Raw genomic sequence first — 25,017 nt, forward strand, 5'->3', positions numbered from 1 at the left:
GAAGTAAAGTGCTTTGATAAGGCACAGTAGAAAGAAACACATGAAAATCTCTCTCCAGGGCTTAAGATGATTTTAAAGGAGGTATAGTGAGCGGAAAGAACTATCTTTTGTGAGTCAGGCACTGTTGGCCTTGAACCTAGCGTTACTAGGATTAACTATGTGGCCCTGGACTTCATCTCTCCTGATGAAGTTCATAGTTATGTTCAATGAGGAGGTGCCTTGATCTTCCAACTCTAACCTTTTATCTCTTCTTTATATACAAAGTAGGCTCCCATTAAGGAAGAGAGCTAATGGAACACTCCATACTCAGAATTTGAGTTGCCATATTTAATTGATTGTTTTATTTTATTCAAATAAAGAGCTCATTTATATCCAACTTTCAATGAGAGAAATTAACCATGTCATGACTGCCCGTCCCAAGGAAACCACACGTGGAAGCAGCCACATTTCTATTCCTCCTGAGGACATGCCTTGAGAATGAAACACAGACAAAACTTGAATTTAGTCTTTAATATAACTCCAACTTTTTAAATAGTAAACAAAGATGTAAGTAAAACACATCCAAACATGTCATCTATCAGTAGTTCTGAGTAGTCACAGTGGTCACTGTTGGAGCTGAGGTCAAGCATATTTTAAGGAGATATGGTCTACCCTGTTTCAGTAGGATTTATACTCTGGCAGTTGGAAGAAAGAGGTAAGGCTTATTTTGTGCAAAGTGTATTCTTCTCTCTTCTTTACTTGGCATTTAAAAAAATGGTTCATTTTCTTTTTATGTCAAAAGTGCCGTAAGAACTAATGGGACTGTTCCTTACTGAAGTAAAATTAACTATACGAGTCTCATACATTTCTGGGTCAACTTTGCTGGTTAAATTCCCTCAGAATTAGTGATGCATAGAAAATCAATTGTTAAGACAAGTTAGCACACTTGCATACCAAAAGCACAATTTAGAACTGACAATACAGGGCTCTATGGTACAAAGTGCCTATGAGCAGTTTCCTATCATATACTGAGGCCACAGAACTTCCCTGGAGAACAGATCCGTTGTTGGCGTAAACTGTAGTCACTGTAGGCTTCTCTGACAGAATATTCTGGATGCGGAGAACCTATCAGAGATACAAAGGATTAATATGGAACCACCATACATCTGTGTGACTCAACCACCAATATCCCCGTCTTCCACAATGACACAATGATTAAGAGGACATGCTGCTGAAAAATAGCAGTTACCAATTTTTTTAATGTTTAAATTAAAGTATTTTCTTAAACCTTCAAAGGAAGTACTTTCTTCAACCATCTAGTTATTTCATGCCAACACAGGATTTAGGGCTATTATAGTAATTGAGTGCTAATATAAGTACTTCCACACTAATGTGCCTACCTTCACACTACTTCTAGCATGAACAAAAGTAATGTCATGTGGTGAGCTGACAATAAGCCAGGTATTTAAAAAATTGCCAGTATACCACATAGGGAGGGCACATGTCTTTGTAAAAATGCCTTTGACTAGTTGCCACCATAATTTAATACATCAAAAGATTACCTTTCTAAAAGTATTTGAACAATGCGAAATTTTGCCAATTATTGGCTTAAAGCAATTGTAAAACCACTACATTAGTTTATTGTATTACTGGTTTGAAAGAACGAAACAAATCATTCCCCGTGACGGTTTATTGTATTATTAGTCCAAAAAGACTTGAATAATTAAGGCTGAAAAACTAAAAGTATAAAAACCTCTGATGAAGGAGGATTGTTTGGGTCATAAATGAAGAGCTTCTGGCCATTAGGATGACAGCCTACCAAGATGTCCCCCGAGGAAGGATCGATAGATAAATTATCCACCAGTGTATCCAATTTGAGTACCTTCCAAATGAAAAAATGTCAATACCTAAATGGCATGAGAAACTTGATTAAATAATTTAGGGCTAACCTTCTCTGCCTCTATGTATGGGGAGGGGAATTACAAACATCTCCCTGCTTCCACCCCTTTAATACCAATATTGCTTAAAATAAATTTAATAAACTGGTTCACAGTCACTTTTTATCTCTCTCAAAACTAAGAAAGTTAGGGTGATAATCAATCTCTCTAAAAAATGAATTACTTTTCCCTTAAAAGATGCACAATGATCAGTTAGCTCAAAGAACTCATTCAAAGCAAAATGGGAAAGTCTTAATCTAAAATATGTATTGTCAAACAGGAAGAAAATAATAATGGTGTGGAACCCAATTCCCACCTTTATTTATTATTGAAAGAATTGACAATGTGCATAAATCTTCATTTCAGGATTCATCTTAGTCTTTTCAATTGTCAAAATTCTTACTGGAATTCATCAGGTGCCATCGGTACTGCAGAGAATGGGATCTAAATCTGAGACAAATATCACTCCCAACCCACTGCTGCATCTAATCACAGCCAGTTCTCATGCTTGCCAGCAATAGGAGACTTGGCCAGTTATAAGATGCGAATATTTAAAAACCCAGAATAGCAATATTGGCAACCCTATTCTTTTCTAAGTGAGGAATTGCTATATTATAGTATAACTATGTGATTTCAAAGCATAATAATGTCTACTTTATATGTAAAAAGAAATATTTTACCTTCAGTTGAGTTAAATTCATATTAGGATGCTTTTCCAAAACATGAATTTCATGAGCCAATATATCAGCAACATAGATGTACCTTTGCAGAAAGGATCACTGGTTAGAGCTCCATGACAATGTAAAGCTTCATTAACACAGTATGCAAGAATAAGTCTTTATAACCTACCAAGAAGTTAATCAGTGATGTGCCCTCAAGGAATGCTTGATAAAGGTCAATTTGTTTTTAAAAAGTAAGCTTTCAAAATCAATTCAGTGTTGCTACAACGATCATGGAATTGTTAAATTATTTTTCAAAAGGCTTGTAAGGAAAAATAATATAGGACAAAATTTTGAATATAAAGTCTGTGATATCTGCTACTGAATAAACACATGTTTGGTACAGAAAAAAGTTTTTATATTCTACAATATAATTTGACATTTCTGGGTATTATTTACATGTTACAGTACAGAACACATTTTACTAGAATATTTATTAATCTCATTAATATTTAGTAAAATATTTATTAACATACAGAGAATTTGAAAAGTAAGAGCTAAGTATCTATTCAGAACAATCTGTCTGCATCTAAGAAAGGTGAATTAATGGACTACTTTATGGTAATTTTACTCATTGAATTGACTGCTTCACGGCAACTGTTCTATTGAGCAATTATCATGTGTAAAGCCATGAACTCAATATTGTGACAGATACAAACATGAAGAAGACACAGCCTTTTCCCTGAAAAGTTTATAGTGCGGTAGAATCAGACTGGTTTGTACACATTCAACAAATAATGCAGCATGATTGGTACCATAAGAACTATTTCAGGTCTAAAGGCTAAAGAAATATCTAACTCTTAAGAAGACAGAAGGGTTCACAAAGGAAGGGGCATCTGCAGTGATATGGAACTGGAGACTGGATCTGAGAATATGACCTCTTAGGCAGAAGAAAACAAGTGAGCAAAGGCACAGGGGCAAGAATGAGAGGGGCATGTTTGCAAAATAATACGTTCTTTGTCTAAAGCACGGAAAGTATGGAAATGGTAGAAAAGGGAGGTTGTTGTTAGCCTATTAAAGAAAGTCCAATTTTAGCCTGCCTTGATTTAATAAGCAATTGGGTTTCACTGAATATTTAGAATAACAAAGAGGCATAATAACAAGTGATCAGTTCCATTCAACAATTACCCAGCATTTGCTCTGCACCTGGCAGTGCTCAGCAAGAAGAGTCAAAGATGAAGCAGACACAGCTCCCTCTTTTGGAGGCTCTGAAAGGCCAGTGGAATATACAAAGACGAAATTGGCAACAGCAGCAAAAAATGGAAGCAAACTGAAAACAAGTTGGAAGGAAGTGTAATATTCTAGCCAGAGAGGATGAGAAACTAAACCAGACAGTTATGAATGGAGAGGAAAGGCGGCGAGAGTGAAGGATTGACGCACAGGTAGAACCAACGCGACATGCTCACAGGTTGGATAGGAATAGTGAAAGAGAAGGAGTTCAAGCTGAAGCCTGCTTTATTATTATTATTATTATTTTAGCTTGAATGATTGGAAAGTTTGATTCTCAGAAAGATTAGAGCTGGGAAGAAAAATAGGTTTGGCCAGAGAGGTTAGATTGGGTCAGTTATAAACAATTTAAATTAGATGATTACACATTCATTTTCTGTAATCAAGAAGAAAGAAGAAACTGTGCCACGAAAATAAAGACATTTAGTTGTCAAGGAATGACAAATTTATTTCATGTTATATTTGTACTAGTATAAACTGTTCAGTGTGCTAAGGCAGTAAAAGAGAAAGTTAATAGAGAATTTAACATCTTTTCTATAGGCTGTGGTTGGATATATAAAAATAGTGAGTAATTTTGGAGGGCAATTTGGCAATATCTATTAAAGTTAACATTTAAAGGAGTCATTCTTTGAGCAAACAGGTCTATTTTGAGGATCTGTTCAACAGAAACACTTGTACAAATGTGCAAATTAACACCACATTTAGCCAGCGTCCAGCTGGCGTGTGAACCCAGGCCTGTACGACTCTAAAATCTGAAGATTTAACCATTGTATTACCGTGCTACCCTCAGGAGTTTTTTCTCAAAAAAATATTTAGATAAATTTCAGGGGTAAATGAGAAATACAAAATGGTTTTTACATAGAAAAAAATAAATTACATATTCATCAACAGAGAATTGGTTAAATTAGTTTAGAATCATCCTTAGAATAATATGCAGCCAATAAAACAAGATATATTTATTTAAAAGAAAACACCTTCCTGATATTTTGAATGTATACATAAGTATGATCCCATTTTATTAAAAATTACATTTATAAAATTAAATTCTACAATGATATTGTATGTAAACATGTTTATATATTAATATATAGTACATATAATTACATATTATATATAAAGATTTTATGTATATTTAATAACATATCACTTATATATAAATATTACATATATCACAGACCAAAAATATTAAGTAAGCTATTTCCACTATGAAAAAAGCATTTGTCCCATGACCATGACTGAAAAGAAATGAAGCTACTTTTATAAGGGATCATACTTTTTATCAGGTGAAATGTTGATTCCATTTGCTGTATCAAATCCTTCTGCTACCACTTTAACTTCCTCTGGACTGTAGTAAACAACATTTGTCCAGCGTAAGTTCAAGTATGTTTCCAAATACTTCAAGAAAGGATCAGAGAAATAGTGGTCATTGGTGGCATAGAAATGTGCAGGTCCAACAGCTATTATATCATTTGCACTGAAAGAGAAAAATAACATGAGAGAAAAAATAAAAAAAGCCAGTTGGTCTCCATGTTAAAGATTAGGTATCCAGAAGGTTTACACAATACATGCTTTAAATTTTTGGTAAGAAGTTTCCCAGGAAAAGCTCAGCTAAAATCCCATGGCTATCAGTATATACAATCTACTATAATATCATCTGACAAAGAACCATTTTGTATAGTGCCAGGTAATTTGAAGACAGGTCAAGTAAGGCAAGATTATTATTTAAAAAAAGAAACTTGGTGCCAAAGTATATTTTTTGTCAGCAAGAAATGTAGGGTTTAACCACAACATGTAGGGACACAGCTATCTATAGTATAGAGCTGGACAGAGCATCCTTGGCTGGCAAGCTAGTTGGCCAATAACATTTGCCAACTAGCCAAAAACATTTGCCTAAGCTTCCATTTACTCAGTTGCCAGATTTTCCTGAGTTTCTCTGCTTGGTTATTAGTCAGACTAAGGTTGACTGTTCAGTTTCTACCTGATTCACAAAGTCAACCAGCCAAGAATGAACAGGCACTCAGTAACACTTGCAGAGACAGATAATGAAATTGCCATAGTACGATGCTTCAGGTGAGAGATTTATATGCTAAAAACAATTACATTTTAAAACCAGTTAGGCAAGGGTGTTATTAAATTTAAATTCCAATTACCCAATGCAAAAATTTCTGAAAGCACTACTTTCTCCTTTGTTAAATAAAAAACAGAGCTACAGGGTAGGTGGGTCCCTTCTTTCCAAAAGAGTTCCATCATGCAGAGGCTGCCTGGGTGGTATTTACATTCCTATTTATTATAAAGTCCATTTCTGGAAGAATGATTAGAAGTTACATGCTTTCCTAGATAGGAAAGTAGAAATTAAAAATATTCATCAAGTTCAAACTTTAAAGAAGCAGTAGACTAATGCAAGCTGAGTCGGGGAGGTACACATGATTCTCATTTAACCACATTATCAACCAGCTCTGCATTCTTGAAGTGGTAGCGACACACTTCCAATTTGAATCCCTCCAATCTGCAGGGCCATTAGCTCACAGATATCACTAACCCTGTGAAAGCACTTTGCATTAGTCCTGTGCAAAACATACAAACTCCATGTAAAGCAGGCTACTCTTCCTTGGCAGGTAAGGTATCATTGTTAGTTGGGTGATGCGTCATCTGAGATGGAGGGTGACAGCAGGAAAAATGGTGAGGTTTGTCTTTTACTCCCAGATGGCCCTGAAGAGCAGCTCCCCTGTAGTCCAGCGTTTCATCATTTCTCAAGGGAGTCCGCAGAGAACACGAATTATTTAATGAGGGACACTGACTTTCCCTGCTTTACAAGGAAACTATACACACACACACACACACACACACACACACACACACACACACGCAAATATGTGTGTTAACTCTCCTAAAAGGTGAAGGGACCACCATGGGGAAAATCTGAAAATGCTAGCGATAAAATGGAGAGTGAACAAAAGGCCTAAGTACCTTGGAAGAAGTTCATGCTTGATTGTTTTTAGATGCAAAAGAGAATTTTCTTCTTCTTCGAATTTAAAAATTTCCACTGTATTCTTGAATTCTGGGTGGTTTACAACAAAGAGATAAACTGTGTCATCTAAAAAATTGAAAGAACAGAGTTAATTTACAAGACATAACCATAGGACCTCTGGGCAGACTGACATTTAAATACCATGGGCAAGGAAAGGTTGAATGTCTAAGCTGTTAGACGACCTAACGGATCATCCTTCTTCCCTGTCTTTCTCATCACTGTTTGTCTGGTGTTATTTCTAATCATTGGTCCCCTGACCTTTAAAAAAGAATGTTTCCCACTCCACATACAGAATTCATGAATAATATGTTTATAGTTTAATTCAGAAATATAGCTCTTTTTTTAATGCAATGGTCATAGGTCTATGAAAAGGTTATGAAAGCTAAATGTTCTTTCAAGTGTTAACTATTAGAAATTTCAAAGGGAGCATAACTTACTGTTGGCTGAACAGGCAAATGATCAACTTATTTGTATGAAGAATACAGAAATAATTCATGAGTTAATTGTTCTTCTCCTAGGATAGGTATGATCTGAATCTATTTTCTTCTTCGAATTTAAAAATTTCCACTGTATTCAGAAATATAGCTCAGGCACTTAAAAACCATTATTATAAGTTTCTTAATGTTGGCTCATCAGCTCTTACCGCTGTCTATGAAAGTGCTGATACCATGTGGATTAAATGAAGCTAAATTAAACCCACGGCTGATTCTTAATTCCAATGCCCTCGGGTTTTCATCTTTTAGATCCATCATTAGTATTCCGCCAGGATTATCCGGTGCAAAACTGTGGAGTCCTGGATATTTTAGACCCTTGTCAAAACAGAGGAAAAAGTTAAAAATAAAAGCTTAAGTATTCTTATGGACTAAAGTGGGAACTATAAATAAATGACAAATAAAGACTATGGTTAAAAGTGGTGGCATAAAGCTACAAACACAATGAGAGCGGAGAGGAGACAATAGAAAAATTAATAATTGGGAGCTGAAAAGCTGAAAGACGAATAATAAATGCTTTTTCTGAGTTGAGGCAAAAGACTAGTGGTGTCTCTTCAGAGGGTAACTAGAAAGTTGGTGGACTCGGAGATACCAAGTAGAGTTGAGGGCAGGGACAAGTGAAAGTTTATAACGGACTGTTGACCCTCAAGCCTACAGCCTGCACTTTGCTTCTACAAAGCCAGAAGTCTTGGTGAATGGAGTCAGTCAAGACTCCTCTCCTTGTCTCACACCCCATATCCGGATAATCCATCTGCAAATCCTGTTGACTTTACCTCAAAAATATATCCCTTCATAAGGATGTGAACATCTTTCACCACTTCCTTCCTGACTGCCCTGGTCCAAATCATCACCACGATGATGGCAATAGCCTCCTAACTGGCCTTTCTGCCTCTGTCCTTAACTCCCTACAGAAATCCAGTCTCGTATGAGTATCCAAATTTTGTCAGATGTCACGCCTCTGATCAAAACTCCTATCTCACTCAGATTAAAAGTAAAAATTCCTGTGATAGTCTAAAGGCCCTATATGTTCTGCCCTGCTCACCCTCCTTCACCGCTCCCACTCCGAAAACTCCATCTCCGTGCCCTTATCTCCTATTTCTCTCATCCTCACTCGTGCTGCTTTGACTATAGTGGCTTCTTAGATGTCAGTCAAACAAACCAAGCACATTCCACTTTGGGGCCGTTATACACACTTTTCCCTCTGGCTAGGAGTGCTTTCTCCCCAGAGATTTGGGTTCCTTCCCTTAATTTCTTTAAATCTGTGCCAAATGTCACTTAGTGACATTTGTCATATATACATACTTATGCATATATTAATGGCAGCCTGACTCCACCCTCACCACAGCTGTCACTCTCCACTCCCAGGACCTGGATCAGTGAATGGCATATAGTCTGTCCTTTCCCCACTGATTCCAAATCTCACCTTTATCATGTACTAGATCCTTGTCTACATATTGGTCTGTTTGGGGACTCATGTCTAGTCTTGTGCCAATATGCCATTTTTTAATTACTACAGCTTTATTTATAAAATATGAGTTATAGATAGCTAGCTAGATATAGGTATGTATGTGTGAATATGTGTGTATCTACCTATCTATCTATCTATCTATATATATATTTATATAGATCGATCGATCTATCTATCTATCTATCTATCTATCTATCTATCTATCTATCTCTCACAAGTCCCCATACCCATACTCATTGCTTTACCTTTATACAATAGTCTTAAATGTTTCTGCTCATTTATATTTCTGTGTAAATTTTGGAAATTAAGTTGATGTTCTCAATGGAATTTTTATTATTAATAATAATATTATTACTAGTACATTTTCTATTTGGTTTTTCCTAGTGCATGGGAAAGCCACTGAGTTTTATATGTACATATTGAATCCAACCATTGCACTGAATTCTCCTCGTAAGTCTAATAGCCTGTTAGTTCAAATGATCTCTTGGACTGTCTAAAAAACAGGTAATTGCACTGTCTGAAAATAATGGCAGTTTTTTCTTCTTTTCTACTTCATATTTCTCTTTCTCATTTTATGGATTATTAAGAACTCTAGTAGATTACTGATGGCTATAGTGTTCGGGGCATTTTCTTCCTTTTCTAAACATTAATGGGAAGGCAGCTGTTTCACCACTAAGAATGATGTTTGCTGTAGGTTTCTGGCAAGTTTCCTTCTATTTCTAGTTTTCTTGGAGCTTTTAATCAGGAATGAGTATTGAATTTTATTTAATGCTTTTTGGCACTCACTGAAATAATCTAGGACTTTCTCTTTTAAATCTTGCAAGTCATACTTTATGCAGATTTAATAGTACAAAAAGTCTCACTTTATGCACAGAGCTGGACACAACAGAAATTCTCTCCAATTAAAAAAAAAAAAAATCTATCAAATTACATAACATTAAGGATGGCAGGCCCAGTAAGTAGAATAAACTAGAATTATGCTATTGCTCATGGCGGTGCCACTTCAGTGGTTAATAATCTCTATTCTTTATCAATACCCCATAAATAATAGCATGGTTTCCATGCACAGATAGCCCTATCAGGGATGGTGATAACTATTCACGGTTATTTTAATTCTCCCTATCATTCAAATCAAACTGTTTTTTTCTCTTTTTTTAAATTTTATTTTATTTTTACTTGCAGTAAAATACACATAACAAAATTTACCATCTTCGCCATTTTTAAGTGTATAGTTCAGTATTTCTATGTCATCCAATTCCTCATTAAGTGTGATGTTAGTTTTGAGGTGACTGTCAAAGTCATAACTATGGTACAGGATGGGTTGGATGGACTAAAATTATTGTAAGAAGAACAAACAACTGCCATGACGTAAGAGTTATTCATTTAGAAAGGAGAGTATTCTGGGCAATATTAGAGACAATACTGAGAAATTACAAAACAGCAGTAAAGTGGGATTGTTTTTAAATTTGACAAAGGAAAAGAAAGTCATATAACCAAGAAAGGATACATTAAAAAAAAAAAAAAAAACAGAAGAAATTCTGTAACATGCTAAAAATCACTTTGATGGTAATATGCCCCTCAGCTGAAATGGCTATACGTTTATGTGCTTGGAGACCTCCTCCTAATTCAGATTTATTCCGATAAGGAAAAAAATCTTAAAACAGGTGAGTTCTGGATTACACAAATCTCTGAGAACACCTCCTTTGAAAAAAATTAAAATGAAAATAAAAAAGCAACTGCCTTCAATTTTACTAAGGATTTTTGCGTATCTAGTTATGAATATTTTTGACTATTATTCCTAACATTTTTTCCTCAGCCTATAGACATATACAAGCATGTGCTTCTAAGCAAACTCAGAGTCCTTCTAGAAATATAATTTTACTCATTCTGTGTAGGTAAATGAAACTTGTTTAAACTGTATTTTTAAAAATTTAATATAGATATTGGTGTTTCTGCCAAAGCCCACAGTATTTGTTTTTTACCTTGGTGGTAACAACCAGCTGCTCACAGTCTTTCATATAAAAACCATCAGGAGCCTGCAGAGTGATCTAACTCTCATTCTCATCTAAGCTGAGTTCTCTCACCTTTCTCATAAGTCTGACAACTATTTTATTAGTGTTGCGACTCTCTTCTAAAGCATCTCCAACTTTTTCAGATCCCTCCTGAGTCTCAGAGCTTGAAAGTAATGGATGCTGAGAGGAAACAGGATAATTACAGGCAGCCTTCAAAGTTCGATACTTCTTCCTCAAGAAAAATCAAACCCATGAAGACACTGAGGACCCTCACCTTGGCCCAAGCCAGGGAAGGAGGGTGGTCAGAACTTCCTCATTAGCCCATTTACAGTTTTCCAATTACAGTGGATATTGGTGTAGGCCGGCATCACGCAAGTTAGTCAACTTCAAAGTTTTTCTAATGTAAGCCTAGAAAGGTTATTATTTTCCAGTTTATAAGAATTAAGGAACAAGTGAAGGGTATAAATAAACTCAGCTGATGACTTTCCACTTACGATAGGCTATTCAGAGGGGAAAGAAAGAAAGAAAAAGCATTGGCCTTGTCTGGGAAAGTATTGGTATATTGTTTGAAAACAAATAATGGCAAGAATATTAGCTCAAAATTGAATATCTGATGGAAAAAAAGGTAGATGTTGTATTTAAAATAGTATAATGTAGAAGCAAATAGTATAATAGATGTTGTATTTAAAATAGTATAATGTAGAAGCAAATATTCACGATAATGCTCAAAATATCTTTTTCAATAACAAACTTTTAAAACACAGATTGCATCAGAATATTTTAGTACCATGCAGTGGGGTCATAAAAAGCAATAAATCAATTGGCAAAAACTTTTTCATCTCTACATTTATCTAAGTTTGAGGAAATTTTCTAAGGTCCTGTTTGACCTGTCTTTTTTCAGAACACATTTTTGAAAGTGAAAAATTTTAAAAGTTACTGCTCTGCAGGCCTTGTCAAATTCCCTTGTACCTCCTCCACTGAGGCTGGGAAAGGAAGAAGTACTCACCACACTAAAGAAAGCCAGACCATTGGGAAGTATGTCAATATCTTCAGAGCCAGCTTCTGCAAATTCAGGAAATAGATAAATGTCATGTTCAAATTTTATTTGTTAAATAGAGCATAACTAGGATTTTGTTTACTTTATCAGTGTCTGTATCTTTAGGAATGGTTCTGATTTTTTTCCAAGAAACTACTCTCTTCAATAAACGTCAGTCTAAATCCCTTCCTGCAGTGAACTTTTGACTTTAAATGTTAGATATTTTATGTTTACTCATATCAAAGTCAAGTAATCACCACATTTCCAGCAATAATACAGAAAAAGTTGACATCTGTACACTCTTATGATAAACATCCAGATGTCTGTACAAAAGTAATTGACACCAGGGGAATATTACTTTCAGAATGAAGGGCTCATAGTCAGTTAACCATGCAAATAGCCTTGTCCCTTTCTCTGCTCATTCAATCTGAAGCAAACACAGCCATCTCTCTCATTAACAGAGAAAAACACCTGGGATTACATAGTCCCTCTTTAAAAAACAATGACTGCTTGTTCTCATAAGCAAAGAAAGTTTTCTGTTTAATCTTTAAATTTAAGCTTTAAATTACAGGGCAAAAAACCTAGCAAAAGAAAATTAATGACAAAATACCGTGCACCTAAGCCAGTTGAAGCTTTTAACCCTTGTCTCTGAGGCAGGCTACTATTTCTATTGATTGTTTATTGATTGTCTGCAGTACCCTCTACACGGCACAGCAAATAATTAGACATAAGACCTTCCCAGGGGCCTCACTGTGTAAATTCTGCAGACAGATAATAAACCCAAACACAAGAAAGGAGGAATAAAAATGGCTTAGATTAAGCCAAATCATGACACATTCTTTGACTCTACCAAATTCAATCGTCCCCCTGCAAGACTTCTCCAAAGGATTTCGCCAAGATTATTTCTAGTTTGTCAAAAACAAACAGTATCTATACAGCCATTTTGGTTTTGATTCATGAGTTCGTATTTGGCTGGTTGCCTTCAGTGTTGCTGGCTCTACTGTAGTGGAGAAAAGTAAAAGAAAATAAAAATGCCAACAACTTCACTTTGTAAAGATGACCCATCTGCCTGAAAGGAGATATATATCAGCTTAAGCATGGTATAGTGGAAGAGCTTTTAACCTGGGGTCTGTGGATCCCTAAGGAAAGAAAATGGGTTTCAAAGAGTCTATGAAACTTTTGAAATTCCATGCAATGTCTTCTGTATGTATATATGAGAAATTTTCTGTGAAAAGGGACCTGAACTCTCAGCGGATTCAAAAAAAGGGTCTGTGATACTATACCCCAAAAGGATAAGAACCGCTAGACTCTAGTCCCATAGCGGTTCTCAACTGGTAATGAGCAGGGACCAGGGGAACTCTACACCCCACACACACACAAACACACACACACACACACACACACACACACACACATACACACACACACACTCTAGCCCAAGTTTTACTTTCAGGATCCATTTAGTAGGAGCTCAATTAATTAAAATTTGTTGTTCCTGAAAAATTATTTCAGATAATTTAACTTCAATGTGTACATGCTTACACACATAGAAAAAAAGATATATAGGAAAAAATTAACAATGTTTCTTTAGATGGTAGGATTATGAGTGATTTTCATTTTCTTCTTTATATTTTTCTTTATTTAAAATGTTCCACAAATAGTATTGTTTTAATAATCAAAAAGAACAATATTTTTAAAAGATATTTTCATTTCAACTACATGGTAACTTCTTTCTGTTTAATCCTATTACCTAATACCAAGAAAAAAATAAATACATTTTATCTGTAGCTATCTTTAGACTATTTTCCAAGCCTAATCTCCCATCTTCATTTCTATGACCATTACTACGGTAGGCTTTTATCATCTTATATCACCTCTTTGTTGTGATGACTGCAAGGGGAGTCAATACTGGAGAAATTTTTTCTCCAATAATAAAAATAGTAGTAGTAGTAGAAGTAGTAGTAGTAGTTGTAGTGGTAGTAGTAGTAGTAGCAGCTACTAACACATATTGTTTACCAAGCACCTTGTAACTACTCCTTGTAACTACTTTATATGCATTATTTCAAATAACTTTCATAACCCTAGGAAGCAATGCCATTATCTCTTATTTTAGAGTAAAGAATATGGAGACTATGAAAGTTTAAGCCAATATTTCAAGGTCACGGCCTGGAAAGCTGGGACTTGAGTCCTTTTGTTCTGACTTAAAAGTGCATAGAAAAAAAATACAACTTAGCATCTAATGAATTTTCTGTCAGAACCATCCTCTGGTTCCTCTAAAGACACTTCACTCTGTAAATGCAACTGCAGTCAATTCCATATGTTGGCTTTCCCCCCAAAATGTTTGCTTCCATGCTTCTCACCAAGATCTTCACTGATTCATATCCTGTACTTTCCTTCAGAACCTCTTTCAAAACCCCCTTTCTCTAGAAAGTCTTCTAGCTTAGCACATCTGATTTCAATCCCTTCTTATTCCTTTAGCAATGATCTATCTGGGTCAGAGATGGCCAACTGGTCCCCAGCCTCCATAGTCCCCTTCTTCCTTTTCGGCTACAGGCTCATGGCAACATAGCTACAGACATTTCCTACCCTTTCTTACTGGTAGATGTGGTCATTTGACTAAGTTTATGTTAATGGGATGTGACGGTACAGGATAGATACAACTACTAGGTAAAATAAAATAAAAATAATATTCATGTAAGTTTTCTTTCTACTCCTTCCTCCTGGGAGATGGCAACAACTGGAGTTCTCGTCCTGGACCAAGATGGAAGCAATATGTTGCAGAGAGTTGTGTTGCTGCCTCAGCTCTTTGTTCCAGAATGACCACCTAGAACACAAGCATCTAATCACTCTAGGCCATTTGCTTGTCTTTGGACTGTCATGTAAGAGGAAATAAACTTATCTCTTCTCTAAATTATTTACTATAATGTCATAACAGCAAATCAGTCTTTACCATACTTAATAGAGTATCCGATATGTAATGTAGCCTATTATTTTCTACTTTTTTTTGTTCGCTAGTCAGGTATGTGTGTTAATCACTCTGGGAGATGATACTATATAGGGAAGAGAACTGCAAAAGTTACTTAACTTCTCCAAGCCTTGGGTCCTTATCTCTTATAAAAAGAAAAAAGAAAAAAGAAAAAAGATACCTGTTTCACAGCAGTGGGTTTTTTTTCTCCCTACTCATAGATTGTAAAGTACTTCATTACAAGGGCTTCAAACTTTAATGGTGTTTTTGAAAACCTCCCAAGCAGCAGTTATTATAAAGATCTTGATTGCCAAGTATATAAAGTTGTTAATAAACTCAAAAGAGACAACACATTCAAAACTTTGTTTTAGTTCAGGACTCTGAATGCCAGCATTTTCAAAGACATTTAGAAAATGTTTTAAACTTTTAAGTCTCAAATAAAGCTAACTAGCTCTTGTCATTATAATTTTTATTATTTAGATATTGAAATTATTCCAAATCTTGGGTGCGTAAAAGTTTAGTTTTTGTCTATAAAACAGACTGAGAAGAAACACGAAAATGGAATAAATAGTGAACTTACTTTCTGTCCCACAGAAGGTACATATCCTGTATGATATGTGGTAGATGATTATTATCATTAAAACAGAAATACATAAGACGATATGATATGCATAAAGCACCCAAGAGTTGCAAAGAGTTCGTTTTCAGTCATGGTAAATGTGGCATTGCAGTGTGTGTGTGTGTGTGTGTGTGTGTGAAGTGGAGGGGAAGGGAAAGTGGTCTTACCTCTTGGAGGGATTCCTTGACCTCGAGTACATGGCTACTACTCTTTTCAAAGTGGAAATTAAAAATGAGACCCTCTCTACTCTTGCTGCATATCATAAGAAGTTGTTTTTGCCTATAAGAGAAAGTATGCCCAGCCCACTGTTATTCCTTGTAATCAAAGACCACTGAATAAGCAACTGTTGTTAAAAACATATAACCACAAGCTATTATTAACCATTATGCATCAATAACATAGCATGCAACAAATGTTCGTATAGCGTGTGCTAACCACAGAGCAGAAGAAAAAAAGAAAGAAAAAAAGGCACAATTCTAATTAGATCTAAAAATGTATCCCAAATGTGCTTCTAATCACTCATCGCCTTCGCTCTGTTGCCTTTTGAAGTGCCTCAGAGGCATTAAACACTTTACAAAAGGGGCCATAGGTGACATATTTCCTCATTCTTTCCAATTCCAGACAGCAGCTCACACACGTCACAACATAAAGGTCACAAATACAGACAGACGCTTGTTCAGAATACAAATGTTGTTGGGCTTGTTTTTCTCCCAGGAGCCCTTCATCCCAGTAAGTTGTAACAGTAATACATTTGGCAGTCTGTCCTGTAATGTGCCAGGCTGTGCCCTATTGTCTACTCTGAGGTTTGAATTCACAGAAGGTAGGCTTCACAAGGCCAAGGGCTGCTTAATAATTTGACAATTATTAACTCAGTAGCAAAAGTAACCTTAGAGATCACTGACTCAACCTCTCGATCTTGTACAACATCCCCCCCACCCGGATGCCAGCTGGCTTTTGTTTAGTGACCAATTCTGAGGGGACTTTTTGCGACGGCAGCCAGAAGGCAGGATGCATGGCTGAGCTTCTTGGGATTCCAGACGTTAGTCCTTGAATTGTCTGTGTTATCTGTCACATCTCTAGTCAGTCTGGTATTTGATACTGAGTTTGTATCTTCCTGACAAATGTTTGGGCAACTGAAACAAAGAGAAGCTGCAGAAAGAAGAGGCCAAGGAGTCCAGGTGAAAGGAGACAGGACTGGGAGAAGTAGAAAAGTAGTAACAGTAAAAAAAGAGACAGAGAGCCTAGGAAACAGATGTGTAAAGAAGGAGAGGCAGCTACAGAACCGGAAAGAAACTTTGAAGTGGAAAAGGCTCTTCTGAAAACTGATAGGGTTCATGAAAGTGAAATCTTCTTGTGTGTGATCAAGAAGGATCACTACTTTGTTTTTGCTAAAAGAGCACTGTGAACCCCATCTGGAGAGAATGACGTATTCGGTTTATGTGTGGCGCCAATTTGAGGGCAATATAGCAACGACTATCAAAACTTTAAACATATGTGCTAACGATCTCATCGTTAAGGGTTTATCCTACAGACAAATACAAGAGCTATATGTACTACAATGTTCACTCCTTTGTTTGTACTTGCAAAAAACTGTAAACACCCAAATGTGCATTAAGAGGAAATTAGTTAAATAAATCATGGTATGTGCTAATACTAAAAAGAATGAGGTACACCTACATGTGCTGATGTGGAATGCTGTTTACACTGCATTCAGAATCAAGCAGGTTGCTGAATATAATCTTATATATACTAAGTTACCACTTGTGAAAAAATAGATGTGGATGTATATGCATATATAGGATACCTCGTTTTATTATTTTTTACAAATATCTCTGAGGTATACCTGGTTTTTTTGTTTGTTTTTTGTTTTGTTTTGTTTTGTTTTGTATTTGCATTGGAAATATCAGGAAGGATAAAAAAGACACTTCACCTCAGGTTATTTCTGTAGGGGATAGAGATTTTGTTGAGAAAATTTTATTTTCCATTTTACAACTTCTTTTCCTTCTGTCTTACCATCACTAGCTGACAACTAAGCTAATGAGACACAGATCTCGGTGGCCACATATGACGAAGAATACAGACTTTACAAAAACAATTTAGAAAAGTCATTAAGCAAGTAAGAAATAAAACAATAAACATAGGATTATACAAATAATTAATAAAGTGCAGTAAGAGTAAAAGAGAAGAAATACAGGGTGCACAAGATCAGAAGAAGTTGGTTGAGAGATTTCGTTGCTCTAATGTGATTTTTCCCTCAATAAACAGTAACTGCATGCCAAAGTACTATAAATTAGTTTTTGAGCATTGGCGGCCAAAAAATATAAGGTGTATAAGGAGCATTTTCTCATGCTTACCGATGCCTTTAATCAGGTGGCAGTTTAGAAGGTCTACAGATTCCACTTCTCTGGAGGCTTTCAATCGATTCCTGTTAAAAAAAAAAAAAATTATCTGTTTATGCATTCCCTGCTTTGTTGCAGGAAGGGTCTAAATAGGCTTATTAGCCACACAGAAAATATAGCATAAATCTAAAGCAAAGAGAAGATAGAAAGACAAAAGTAGGAATATAAACAGCACATAAATGAAGTTAAAATAAAAATATATACCACAAAGTCTTCAGGTGAACATGGGTTGTAAAAGAAAATCAATAACTCAACGAATAAAACTTCTAATGCAGGTTCCTATGCAAATATAAACCTGGAACCAGGTCACGTTTCTCGCAGCTCTAGTGTTATGGGAAGAGCTCCAGATGCAGAACCAGGAGCCCTGTCTCACTTCTGAGGACCCAGGGGAGCTGAGAAATGCTCAGCCTTCTGCAAGATGACATAGTGACTGAAGGGGACCAACAGAAAACGGCATTGTTCAGAGCCACAGAAGACACTCCACAAATAGTTATTAAGAAATAAGTTAAGAAATAAGTGGAGAAGGTCCCATCTCCAAGACAATATTTACTAGGGTGATAAAGCGCCGCCCACTTTAGCAAAACTACTCGCTATGGCTGTGTCACAAAAACCAAGGTGGAGAAACAGTGAGAAAATGTTGAGCTCTAGTAATATCTTCCCCCTTTCTTCCTACCCTAGAGTAGAGGGCCACAGAGATGTGTTTGGGCAAAGGCATGTGGGATCTATTGTTTTGAAGGCCACATACTATAGGCTTCGCCTTTCTTCTCTCATTGTCTCACCTTCTCTTTCTGTTCTCTACACTCAAAAATAATAATAGTTCTCGCAGAGTAGTTTACATTTTCCAAAGTAGTTCACATATCCAGTCATTTAAGAGACCAAAGGACAATTTGCCGCTTGTCTCTCTCCTATTCACATCCTTGACAGCTTCTGACTTCTAGACACTGAATATGAGGAAGCCTACTGGTTTAACAAAATGGAAGAAAGCCTAGGCCTGGGTTACACAGAATCACCAACAGGTGGTGGCAACTACTATATATGCTGTCAATGCATATCGTACATAAAGGTTCTAATTAAAGTGTCAATCCATATGTATGTGGAATCATAGAACTCAAATAGAAAACTTAAAAAACTTAAATTTCAAGAACTTAAATTTCTTGAAACAATTCATCAATAAAGCAATAAAATAAAAATAAATGGATAAAATAAATATGGAAAATATACAGATGGAATAAAAATTTTAAATAAATAAAATATAAAAAAAGCAACAAAACATACACTCTCTCTCACATTTACGAGTTGCAGGAGTGATTTCAAGGGAAAACATGTATACTTAGGTTGCTGCAGCAGCAGCAGCAGTAACATTAGTGATGTAGATACTGTAGCAATAAGACTGCATGACCGTCAACAAGTCAGTCCATCTCTAAAGGCCTCAATCTTCTTTATCCATGAAATAAAGATGGAACCAGATGACCTTTGAGGTCCTGCAGACATTATATGATTCCAGAAAAAGGTGTAGCTATGTCAGTAGGTCACAGCAGCAGTTTTCGTCAAGATTCCGTATCACTCGTTTGGGTGTCAATTTTATGCAACTTACTATTATGCCCATTTGACTATACAAAAACAGTGATAATGATGATTATCATCTACCTTTTCCAGAGATAAACTATATGGATAAAATAAAATTCAGATGTATTTGGACAGTTTAATACGGGGTATTTTTCAGAGTCCACCTAGGTTTGCATAAGTGACTGATGATTACGCTTTGCTAATAGGTCAACAATCTTGATGTAATTGTACAATATCATTTCTAGATATGCAGACTGATTGCTATTAAAACTGAAGTTAAATAAGGGTTGTGCATAACTTCTAGTTAATCAAATATTGTTTTTTTGTCTTTCCTTCATAAAAGAGAGGATTTTGCTTCCATCCTTTGTGGCCCATCAACAGCTTCAAATTCTTTCAGTAGAAAACTGCTAGGTTTTTTGTTTTTTTTGCCTGGCAGGACTATTCGTTCCCTACTCTCTGATGGACTTCTGGATTTCAGGATGGCAAACCCTATCAGCTGACAAACCTAAAGCCATTCTCACCCATTTCCTTCCTTGAACCATTCCATTGCAGAGGTGGGCAAGCCAAATATTTGCTTTCCCAGACTCCTTTGTATTTAGGGATAATCATATGACCCAGGCTTTGGGGAAAGATATTTTTGTTTCTGAAAGAAAAGGCAGAGACAAGAAAAGAGCTAAATACCATCACTCTTTCTCCCTACTTTATGATTTGACCACATATACAGTGCTTTGGACTACAATAACTAGTCAGCATCCTTAACATGGCAAGTATGAGGTCATGAAGCAAAGGATCTAAGAACAAAAATATAAGAACCTATTCCTTGATGTGATCATCAACTCAATGGACAAGTTCTAAAATGACTCACCTACAGAGCTTTAATCATGTAAGAAAAATAAGCCCCTATTTGTATAAGCTACCATTAATTTGATGTATGTCCTTGCAGCTGAAAGCATTCCTAAATGATAATAGATCTAGGAAGTTTGGAGAATATACAAGAGAGAGCTATACAAACTTCTTTGGACTAGCAAATCAATAAGTTTAAATGCGTTCATGCTAAGAAAAAAAAAAGATAAATGGTACAAATACAAATACGTGATATTTTTGCTACAGCCTCCTTGCCCCTTAACAGTATATGTCCATCGCATGCTTATGATGGACTAGGTCAGAGATGGCATGGCTGTTGCCACTCTGCTGTCATGTAGATATTGTAATCAATCACAGCATGCTTCCCTGTAACCCGGAGCTAGCCTCAGACACAATGTTCCAGGCAAACGCTACCAGTCTATTAAAATGGACACTTAAGATGAAAGCTATTTGCCTTCTCTGTTCTAGGATCGTTTTGTTTTTCTAACTTTTATTTTTCATTAACATTCGGTTATTTTCCTTTTAGTTACAAGTACATGATAGGCATAATACAGGAAAGAATATACACTGCCTACCTTCAGCTTAGCCAGCAATCATTCCCCAAATGATGGCCACCAAAAAGGTGTACATCAGGGTTCTTAATCTGAGGTCCAGTGACCTTCAAGGAGTCTGTGGGTAAAACTAAGGGATCCATGAACTTAAATGGGGAAAAATACATTTTTAATATAAACTTCTAACAGAAATTGAGTATTTCCTTTGATGATGAGTGTAGGCAACAAACCATAGAACTTTCTATTATTAGCATCTTTAACTCTGTCATTAATAGAAATAAAGACATTGTTATATCACATATCAGTTGTTTTAAATATTTCAGAATACCATTTATACTCACTGCTATCTCAAAATATCTACTGTTAAACATTCACTTACCTCTAGATCTCTTTAAGGCTTTAATAAAGAAGCCCATGTTATTATATCATACATTAGATTTTAAAAATAGTTTAGCAACAGTATTCAAGTATTTAAATTAGTAATAACTTAAATTGTATTTAAGTTTGTTTTGTAATCCTATGTGTTTTGTTTTATGCATTTACAAACATGATGCTGAGGAGTCAAGTCTTCACCAAACTGCCAAAGGGATCTATGGCATAAAAAGTCCAAGAACTCCTGCTTGCACATCACTGTCATTGCAGGTAACTTTTACTGAACACCTACTGTGTGTCTGGCATTGTTCTAGCACTTTATAAGAATGACTTCATTTATGTTTCACAGTCCCACTATGGAACAGGTAGTATTATTATCCCAATCCTATAGTTTAGGACACTGAGACACAGAAAGGTGAAATAAAAAGCCAAGGTCTAAGGTATATAGGAGAGCTAAGAAATGAATTCAAGCTATCTGGCCACAAAGCATGAGCCAGTGGTCATTGCCATTAAATCGATCAACGTTTCTTTCACTTGGGAAACAGCGCTACCCATCCAGAGTGGAAGGAGACAGGGGCCGTTGGTTGCCATCTTGCCTCCGTGGGTGGCAACAGTAAGAGGGCTCCAGGCGGTGGCATCAACATATCTTGAGCAAACTGCGGCACAGTGTCTGTTACTACCAGGCATTGCTTTGTTCCACATCTCACTGCCTCTGAGTTTACAAGCCACTGATGGGGCTTTATCTTTTAAATACAGACTTAAATACAGACAAACAGGGGCTTTATCTTTTATATACAGACTTGTAAAACCCTTTGGAATTTACCCCTGGGGCCCCCTGTAATGCTTGCACTTAGTAACTAAGAATCTGTGCTTAGGCACGCAAAGCTGGGAAAAGTTTAATTCTATTTATCCATCTGGGACATATTTATGCTAAAAAATTATTCATGTTTAGTTGAAATTTAAGTGGACACCGTGGGGGAGAGAAATAACTTGAGTGCCAAAGTACCACCTCTAAAAAATAGAATAATGAAGTAGAAGGCCCCAGATTACAGCAAAAAACAAACAAACAGAAAGACAGTTTTTGAAGAGCCTTTCCTTAAGGGAAAGTGAGAACATGCTGCTTTTCGAAATAGATTTTAAGGATCTGAAAGGAAAAATGCAGTGCATTTGAGCGTGCCACCAAACTCTGTAAAAAGTAGGTACTTGATGTTCTGCAATCATACGGTCACCAGATAAAATACAAGACGCCTAGTTAAATTTGAATTTCAGAAAAATAATAAATGATATTCTAGTGTAAATATGTCCCTGGTATTGCATGGGATATGCTTACAATAAAAAAACTGATTCGTTGTTTATGTGAAATGCAAATTTACCTGGGCATCCTGTATTTTTATTTGCTAAATCTAGCCACCCATCACTCATCTCAACAGTCTCACATTCGCAGATTTGAGACTTCAACTATCCAACGAAGTTACCACCCTATAAAGTCGCTGCTCAATAAAGTATATTATAGTCAAGTCTTATAAAGAAAAGATGCACTAAACTGTAAATTACCTATCAGGTGCATCCTGTGTAAATAAGCTTTATTTTCTTTTTCTTAGGTTTGCAAAAATAACATTGATCATTTAAAGGGCTTTAATTTAAAACCTTAAGATTAATAACAAAAAGAATTGTTAACTAAGAAAACTTCAACTTGTAGAAACACTGGTGATTTGAAGTTCAGGGACAACTTAATGAGCTCGTGAATTTTAGTGATCTTGCCTTTGAAACTGACAGCTGGTCAGATCATATAAAATCATCCAACTCAAAAATGTTCTTCAGAGGAGAACTGGGCATTTACATAACATGGAAAATAGGTCAACATGTCTATTTCCTATCTGTAAGCATGCCTTCTCTAATTCTAACCACACTGCACCCTTCGGCACACACACACACTGCTCCTCCTCCTGTATCCTTTATCTACAGGTGAAACTACAACTAACTACTAGACAGTAGGGCCGAAAACCGGTATCACCTATGACTTCTCCCTTCATTTCTGGGTTTCCGGAGTTTGGGCGCCTGTTCTTTTCTCCAAACTACTACAATAACTTAACTAGTTTCCTCCATGTCTAAATTTGCTCTCTATTCCAGAACTTCCCAACTCTAACTGCATACTAGACTTATCAGGAGAATTTTTAAAAATAAAAAATACTCAAGCCTGAGCCCTACCCAGACCGACTGAAGCAGAGTGTCTAGAGGTATGGTCCAGACACCAGGCCTCAGCAGACCCTACTGTGCAGCCAGGACTGAGCGCTACCGCTCTATATCAATCCACCCTTTCGGGTCATCTCTGCACAGCACAACTGACCACGCTTTACATGGTTCGACAGACTCCAATTTAAAACAAAGAAACAAACAAAAATGTACAACAAACATCAAGGGTTCTCCTTTGCCTATGGAAGCAGGCCCCAATTTTGTAACATATTTAACCTTCTCAAAATTCCATCCTTTCCCCGCCCCTACTATTTGCATACCTTAACTTTATCCTCCCCTCAAATCGTCCTATTGCTAGTCTCCAAACTTCCCCACCTTATTCCCTTTGCTCATGCTGCCCTCTCCACCTGGGATGGCCTCCTTTGTCCCCATATGTGTTTCACCTATGCTTCAAGGCCAGTGTCCAATGTCTCTTTCTCCTGAACTCTACCTTTAGGTAATGTAATCTTTCCTCTTTAATCCTGTAGAGGTTGGTTGTACCTGCCCCAGACATCAAATTTATACGTTTTATTTCTCTCCTACTCTGATTTAAGGTAACCTCCTTAAGGGTGAGGACTGTGCTTTGCCCTATTAGGGGAGCCTAGGAAAACACATCATACATAGGAAGTGTTCGATATTTCCAGAATTCTTTTGCATGAGGTTTATAAAATTTGAGGGGGTAATTTAGGAACTATGACGTCTAGCCATCCGTGTTTTTTCATTATAAGTAAAATGTGAGATGAAGTAGGCTTGTTCTGTTTGGCATTCTGCCTTCAGGGTTCCTGGGTGCAGAGACAAATAAAGAAGAGATGCAAGAACAGTAGCTGAATATCTCAAATATCTTTGATCCCAGCGCCAAGATTAGAGAGCTTCTCAAACTATGCAGGGAGGAGATGGAGAACAACTTTATTAAGGAGGGAGGCTGGTCTGCACAACAAAGAGAAGCAGCTCAAATGACCTGAAACAAATCTTTGTAATTAAAGTTTCGACGCATGAGGAATCATTTTGTTTTCAAGTTAAAGCACTGGGTTTGTCCCTGACTACTTGCAAAAGCACTTGCTAGTCAATTGACGTAGGAAAGAACTTTGTTATAAACTTTGTTATAAACTTTCTAGCAAGTCTCGAGATTCAGCCCAAACTGCTGGGTTTTGCTGGAAGCTGGAGGTGAAATGAGGGGTTCAGCCAGCTGGAGAACAGAGCAAACAGGAGTTCCTCACCCGCCACAGTCCCCGGCTCTGAGAAGCCCTCCACGGCCTTCGCCCTCAGCAGCCCGCGGCCACCTGAGTCTGGGGACCTGCAGGCCGGGGAGGCGCCGGTGGAGGGCGTCCCCGAGGCTGGCAGCCGGGCCGCGCGCCGACAGCTCGGTCCGAGAGGGCACCACCTACCTGAGCACCAGGAACCTCTCGCCCAGCAGCGCCAGCGCTATCCCCAGCAAGCTCAGACCCACGAGCCGCCCCATGGTGCGGGAGCCGGTGCTCCTCGCTCGGGCCTGGCCGAGGAGCACTGCGGGTGGCGCCCGGGTCAGGCTCTGGCCTCGCGGGCTCGCGCTCCG

At 36.9% G+C, this 25,017-nt stretch overlaps 1 protein-coding gene across 1 annotated transcript; it reads right to left on the reverse strand.

Moving 5' to 3' along the window:
• Positions 1-501: 501 nt before the first annotated feature.
• On the reverse strand, positions 502-25,017 carry LOC102879651 (serum paraoxonase/arylesterase 2). Its single transcript, XM_006911917.2, has 9 exons — positions 24,851-25,017; positions 17,836-17,906; positions 11,868-11,923; positions 7,534-7,699; positions 6,830-6,956; positions 5,136-5,336; positions 2,597-2,678; positions 1,733-1,861; positions 502-1,104 (listed from the first exon to the last, which is right to left on the reverse strand). Exons 1-9 carry the CDS (start codon positions 24,922-24,924, stop codon positions 946-948), a joined length of 1,065 nt encoding a protein of 354 aa, XP_006911979.1. The 5' UTR covers positions 24,925-25,017; the 3' UTR covers positions 502-945.

Source organism: Pteropus alecto, unplaced genomic scaffold (assembly GCF_000325575.1).
Source record: "Pteropus alecto unplaced genomic scaffold, ASM32557v1 scaffold21, whole genome shotgun sequence".
NCBI lineage: Eukaryota > Metazoa > Chordata > Mammalia > Chiroptera > Pteropodidae > Pteropus > Pteropus alecto.

Bases quoted from the DNA above. Each gene is read 5' to 3' on its own strand.
- LOC102879651 (XM_006911917.2), bottom strand. From the start codon at position 24,924: ATGGGGCGGCTCGTGGGTCTGAGCTTGCTGGGGATAGCGCTGGCGCTG. The intron at 1,862-2,596 runs GTAAAATATTTC...TTCATTTGGAAG, and splicing joins TGAATTTAACTCAACTGAAG to GTACTCAAATTGGATACACT. The intron at 1,105-1,732 runs GTTTTTATACTT...TATCTCTGATAG, and splicing joins ACAATCCTCCTTCATCAGAG to GTTCTCCGCATCCAGAATAT.